Source organism: Prenolepis imparis, unplaced genomic scaffold (assembly GCF_030444845.1).
Source record: "Prenolepis imparis isolate NDT839.2.m4 unplaced genomic scaffold, iyPreImpa1.0 SCAF_4, whole genome shotgun sequence".
Classification (NCBI taxonomy): domain Eukaryota; kingdom Metazoa; phylum Arthropoda; class Insecta; order Hymenoptera; family Formicidae; genus Prenolepis; species Prenolepis imparis.
Window position 1 is genome coordinate 9,256,995 of NW_028141162.1, and position 7,176 is coordinate 9,264,170.

General features: G+C 38.4%; 1 protein-coding gene across 10 annotated transcripts in view; it reads left to right on the plus strand.

Annotated features, from left to right (window-relative positions):
• The window catches only part of Rg (A kinase anchor protein rugose), a 185,724-nt gene extending 178,753 nt beyond the window's left edge, over positions 1–6,971 (plus strand). For all 10 annotated transcript variants that reach the window (XM_083036504.1, XM_083036507.1, XM_083036511.1 and 7 more), the window contains 7 exons: positions 50–227; positions 303–383; positions 461–631; positions 755–1,018; positions 1,158–1,354; positions 1,439–1,590; positions 1,731–6,971. In XM_083036504.1, coding sequence (XP_082892630.1) covers positions 50–227; positions 303–383; positions 461–631; positions 755–1,018; positions 1,158–1,354; positions 1,439–1,590; positions 1,731–1,821 — 1,134 coding nt within the window. In that variant the 3' untranslated portion in view covers positions 1,822–6,971. The remainder of the gene's footprint in view (positions 1–49; positions 228–302; positions 384–460; positions 632–754; positions 1,019–1,157; positions 1,355–1,438; positions 1,591–1,730) is intronic.
• Positions 6,972–7,176: the final 205 nt, after the last annotated feature.

Here is a 7,176-nt window from a genome sequence, read left to right on the forward strand (position 1 = left end):
CCACGAAAAAATTTGACGTGGTCTTAAAACATGGAAAATATTCTTCCAGTCACCAATGATGTTCTCGAGCATTCCGGATGATGTGTGCATGACTATCAAGTTCCCATCTAATTCGCCGATCTGTCATATCTCGGCTAACACTTATCCCCAATTGCCACTGCCATCGGTTGTGACGGTAACCACCGGGCAGCAGTTTGCTGTCAATCGGTGGAATACCAATTATGCAGGTAAAGTAATTTTCCACACGTTGCAGTACTTAAGTCTCCATCGTCTTTTATTTATTTGATTTTAATTTTTCGTAGCCTCTGTGCAATCTCCGAGCTATGCAGACACGCCTCAGGCTCAGGCTGTCAACCAACCATTATCTATGGACCCTGTTCTCTGTAAATACATATACATAAATTTAATAATATTATGTATACATATGTGAGACTGACAATGCTATTTTATATATTTCCAGCTCAAGCGGCAAACAGCTCAAATCCAATGTTACAACGTCGACATCTAGGCGATAACTTCAGTCAGAAACTCAAAATTCGCAGTAATTGTTTTGTCACCACTGTGGACAGTCGATTTTTGGTGACCTGTGGATTTTGGGATAACAGTTTCCGCGTCTTTTCGACCGAAACAGGTAAGTCTTGATGTTTCACGATTGATTAATCGCGCTAAGTACGCGACATATAATAAATAAATAAAAATAGACAATATTCGCTTGCATACAGAGCTTTAAAAAGTAGGAAATTGTCTTTTGCAGCGAAAATCGTCCAGATAGTTTTCGGTCATTACGGTGTCGTCACTTGCTTATCGCGCAGCGAGTGCAACATCACTTCCGACTGCTACATCGCATCCGGAAGTGCGGATTGTACCGTCCTTCTCTGGCATTGGAACGCCAGAACTCAGACCATCGTCGGCGAGGGTGAAGCACCAGCACCACGTGCCACCCTCACAGGTCACGAACAACCTGTGACAGCCGTCGTCATATCTGCCGAATTGGGTTTAGTTGTCTCGGGATCGCACTGTACGTATCTAAAAAATATGAGTCTTAAAAAGAGAAGTAGAATATATATATATATATATATTTCTTTGAAAAAATTCTATAATCATTAACTCACGCGCAAACTGTTTAATGCATATAATTTTGATATCTGGTGTTATAGACGGCCCAGTACTTGTTCATACTACTTTCGGCGATCTCCTGAGATCGCTCGAGGCACCGAACGGATTTTCGTCACCCGAAAACATCGCTATGTCACGCGAAGGCGTTATTGTGGTGAATTATGAGCGTGGACACATAGCGGCGTTTACTATAAACGGAAAGCGTCTTCGTCACGAGTCTCACAACGATAATTTACAAGTAACTTTCGATTGCTTATTTTTTTAAAAATAATTTGTGACATGGTAACATTATCTTCATCTTATCATTTTTTTTAATTTTTAGTGCCTATTGCTGAGCAGGGACGGCGAATACTTGATGACAGGAGGTGACAAGGGTATCGTAGAAGTTTGGCGAACTTTCAATCTTGCTCTACTTTATGCTTTTCCTGCATGCGAAAGTAGCGTGCGTTCTCTCGCGCTCGCTCATGATCAAAAGTGAGTATAATTCGACATCTTAAACATCTTCCTGAAATTGTTTAGCGGTGTGATACAACGTTAGCATAAATTTTACGAATTTCACTGCAAAATGAAGCGCTTTATCCCTATCCTAACGAGCAATGCATTTTGTTTTACAGGTTTCTTTTAGCTGGTCTGGCAAATGGGTCCATTGTGATATTCCACATCGACTTCAACAGATGGCATCATGAGTTCCAGCAGCGTTACTGAAATTACGATTTTCTCTTTGCCTAAGAAAGTAAGGCACATCCCATAAAATGTTAATACAGACTTTTGCGCTTATCTCTTCAAATGATATGACAATTTTGAACCTACATATGTATATCTCGGACAAATAGCGCTTCGTTCGTGCGATTCCTCGTTGATCGTGAATCATTCGCGAGAGTTTACAAATGTGCGACTAGAAACAGAAATATTAATTTGCGCGACATTTGTACGGGCCAGCTTCTCGTCAGACACTATAGTTTTAGATTTGCCGCAATTTATTCCGCAAAATAATCTGTCAGCCGTTCGGATTAAGTGCAATGAGCGGCAATGAAACGAGTGCTGTATTTTTAAGCGTATATGCTGTGGATTTTAAACGTTCAGCAATAAACTCGCTTTTCGTGGCTGCGTGCAGTGCTTCCGTAAGAAGAAACGTTCGAACGGAGGAAGATATAAGGCGCAATCACAGAAATGCAATCGGAATTTCAGGTTTATCTCTGCGCTTAATTATACCGAGTCAAACTCACATCTCGCAAGCTAATAAAGCGTGAAAATTATACGCGTGTCGCTCGAAACGCTAGTCAATTAACGAAGACTCGGATCTACTTATTTGCGGATTGTTCGCGCGATTTCGTCTCACGCGAGCGTAAAGAAAGAGAGAGTCTACGCTCTACCGGGGAAAAATAAACCGCTGATACAAAAAAGAGGAAAACCGCGCGTCGACAAAGACGGCGGAGCTACGTGAACATATGTTATTTTTATGCCTGAAACTGCACGTGGATTTAGCCACGACACTTTAGCGTTAATGTCCAATGTAAATACGGATATATTCTTCACGTTATATATAAATATATATATACATACACACACGTACATACACATGCGTGTATGCTTAATTCCGTATATATCAGATGGGCCGAGGAGGAGATATGCGCGTATTTTATCGCGAGAGATTTGCATTGTATTCTTCGCAGACGCGTATTAATGTCGCTCACGTCGAACTTTTTGGCTAAGCACCTTGTACGTTCAGTTTGGACTACGAATGCACTGCGAACACGCACTGCGAACATGCACTGATGCCGATGCGCCGGAAATGGATGCTGCGCGGAAGTACCTCGCTAATCTATATCTAATTCTCCGGATATCGCGCGGTATCAGTCCCCGCTACACTTTCTACACCCTAATATTCGCGTCCTTCAAAAGAGATCCTAATTTTTATCAAAGCCGTCCAGCTTAACTTTCGCGAGGATATTTCTTAGTATTTTCGCACGCGACGTATATTAATCAGCAAAGCAAGTTATTTAGGCTAAAAATGACATCCCGAATTCATCCTTAAACATTCCGCGACTTGTCGAGGATCATCTGTGTGTAAATGCATCATCGGTAATCTCCCTAGGATGACCTCGACTGACGATGATAGAGCAGAGTATACGAGAAAGAGAGAAAGAAAGAAAGAGCGCGTATAAATGTGAGTGAGAGAATGCAGATATATACCTTACATCCAACAACGATGGGGAAGAAGATGCTTGATCGTGCATAAGTGGTAGAATTTACTGGCTTGATTTTCGTTCGTACGTCATCGTAGAACGTGTGATAGCTGTCTTGTAGGTATTACTACTAAATACTATTGTCATTCTGAATCATCCTGTTTCACGAAAAAGCCGTAAAACATGGGACATATAGGTATATAGCCTTCAGTTATTTGTACGTATTCTGAATATAGTGTCTTGTTGTCATCTCAGTTAATCTTGTGTAACAAGTAATTATTTATCTATCTATCTAAGGGGAAATCTCTCATTCCGTTGTCACTACATTTAATAGCCATATGACTATAACGAATGTATTTCTAAAGTTATCGCAACAATAGTCAGAAAATCTTCGTGTATACGAGAGAATGATGAGAAGTGCAAGAGCGCGAAAAAAGAGAGAGAGAAAGAGAGAGGAGAGAATAATAAGATGATAAGAGGAAAAAAGAGAGAGCATAAATGTAATCTATTTGGAGCGAATATTTCACGGATCGCAGTTGATTATCACGACGATTTAAGAAGATGCCGTAAAATAGATTTTGTTTATATTATATATAATTATCATTTTATATAATTATATATAATATTATATATAATTATATTTATTATAATTATTATAATTATATATAATTATATTTATTATAATTATTATTATAATTATATATAATTATATTTATATTGTACAATTATATTATATAATTGAAGCGAATGAATCAATCATTATTTGCTTTGCTTAATTGAATGGGCGATATTATTATATTTGATTCTAACAATTATCTAATTATTGGACTAGTCAGAAAGCGATTTGAAAGAATCTGAAATATTAACAAAAGCAGTTTAGAATTTTTTAAATAGCCAAAATCCTTCGCGCTTTTGACAATTTTAATAAAATGACATTTAATGATTGACGTTTTCAACGTTGGAAAAAATCAAGTTTTAATAACGCAGTATCGGTGCAACGGCAAGAGATAGATTTTCGATACCTCGATACGTGTTCTAGTCAAGGATTACCGTCGAGTAACCGTTGCGAATCATCTGCGATCCTCAGCATTTATATAGATATCGATACACTTAAAAGATATGCCGTACTGTTTATACGTGTAGGTGTATAAAGTAAAATAAAGGCGTAGTGCCGTCGTTTTTCAAGCGATCAATCATCACCTTGGGTTTGCGAGAGATAGCGGTTACGATCGTAATATCGATTCCTGCTGTGCACCGGACGATCAGGTGGCAATCCGCTTGCACAACCAATAATCGTACAATTTTTAAGCGTATAGGAGAAATGTTACGTGTACAACGTGTTAATAATGGTGTATTGCCACTCTCGTTATGGGCGTGCTTTTGCATGATATCGTTAGTACTGTTTTGTTTTCATTTCATTCGCGCGAGAAACGAACAAAAAAAATAAACAAAAATGAATGAACGAGAAAGATTGGCAATCGAAGGATAGAATTGAAAGGGACGAGAAGCCAAGGATTGAGGGTTGTGTCTGAGTGCTTTCAATAATATCGCTAACTCTGTCGCATATACGTGTGGAAAAGAATTTCTGTCACACATGTAAATGTTTACGTGTATCGATGTATAGGCGCGTACTCTCTATGGACATTTTATTTTCGCTAAATGAAATACGATTATAAGTGAGAAAGAGAAGCATACGAACCATTCCAACTGCATTTCCTGCTTTTTGCCAATTGCATCTGTCAATGTATTTGGGATCGATCAAAGTCGTCAAGGAAAGAATAAATAAAATCGGCGCTCCTTGTTTACGTGAATACGGTTCAAATTTGAAAAAAAAGTCGAAGTGCGCTAATAAAATGGGAACGTTTGAAGACATGTATTTGCAAGTACGATGTGTTCAACCAGGCGGCGCCCATTTTTCGTACTATTGATTAATGAGCGCGAAGGCAGCGTAATGGATGAGAATGCATCGTAGTCGATAAGAAGTCGCATAAAAAAAAAGAGTTTTTATATTTGTTTATAGATGTGTGAGAATGTGCTGCACTCTTTAAGCAAGTTGTTAGTGAATTCCCTCCATATTGCTAATATACATAAAGGAAGTTAACTCAGATCGATTTCTGTCCGCGTACTTGAACATTTCAGTACATAAAAAAAAAATAAATATTGCTAAATATTTTAAATAACGCTAAGTACAACGCTACAAGAGTTTGCCTATATTATTATTACGATTTATTGTCATTATATTATTATTAATATTATTCTTATTATTATACGATTGTGTGGTTACACATTAACGTACTTAATATTAACGATTATCTATATACAGAAGCATAGATTTGTATATTCGTCGGATAAGGCCCTTAATGTTTGCGTGTTAAGTGATAATAATTTACTTATTATACCCATATTACTATTACGAGGAAGGCGCGAGAAATTGTCAAGTTTTATCCGGTTCGTTCATATATTCAATATAATATGCCGTGAGCTGCCCGTAGAGAAGTACTTACATCTAGATTAATCAATGCGTCTTTAATGTTTTATAAGCGTAATCGCGGGCTGAAAGAAATGAAAGATGAACGACGCTGCAAAACACACGCGACACGGATATAACACTCAAGCGCTTACTTATTAGGCTCGTATTATCTACCTAAGTCTGGTTTAAGCTTTTCAAAAAGAGACTGTTTAAGAGTGACGCGGGAGAGAGGGAGAAAGTATAGTCAACGTAAAAGTCGAAGTAGCGAAGAAGCTCAACAGGATGTGGTAGATCGACATCTCGATACTCACGAGAGAGTGTGTAAAATCGAAAAAAAAAGCTTTTGTCATGTATGATCATTTTTTTACATCTCACACGTGAATAGTCAATATAACACACCGTAACCGTGAAAATTGGAGCAACCACTCGATCATCACGCGGATCCAATGGAGGCTCGTCTCGTATGTATATGGTTTGTGCCGAAATAATGTTTTTATAAGCACCCGTTGACTCGTTTCTCTGTCTCCGAAAAACGTAAAAGCGACGCGATATCTATAACATTTGCGTCCCAATCCACACCGCGCGAATCAATGAGTCGAGTTCTCTCTTCCGATTTACGGAACGTTTAAAACGCGCGATTTACATCTCGTCCGGATCGAGCCTCCTGTCGATGCATGGACAATTTCGACGGTGAACGTTTCTGTTTTTTTTGTCATCTCAAATTAGAGAGATGCGCACGAAAGCATTAATCGATTGCGCGTTTCGCGAAAATGTAATTAGAGGCCTAAAATTGGTTTCGCCGGCGATGTTACAGCGCGGTTACAAATAAAGGTTCGATTGATGAATGGCAGAATGGTACCGGGACGCATCGTCGAAAGAGTCTCGACACTTATTGTCTCTTGTATGATTTTCGACGAAGCCAAATCACGTGATCACAGGCATCGACGATCACCTTATTGACGTCGTTGACGGGATATACACGGTGCAGATTTAATTCCCGCCACTTTTAAGGAGTACTACTAGGTAGAGAAATACTTAAGTCTCGTTGCTACATACCAGTATAAGCTCTATCGCTTATTTTATACTTAGAAGTATTGTAATGTTTCGATTAGAGGTAATATAATGGGAAAGTTGTATCTTAGCGTAAGATAGACTAATCTGTAAAGATAAGTAGTCAAATAAATGAAAAGTACATTTGATGTTGCAGACGATCCTTTTTCTTTATAATTTCCGACAGACAAACTCGATATTTTAATTATATAATTTAATCCTATATTTAATCCTATATAAAAAAAAGCATGTTAAGTCCATTCTCGCAAGTATTGTTGCCGCTTTCTCGCGATGTTGATTGGTTGTCTCGAATGCTATTGTGCGTTATGTTCGTACCATCGAGCGGCTGTCATC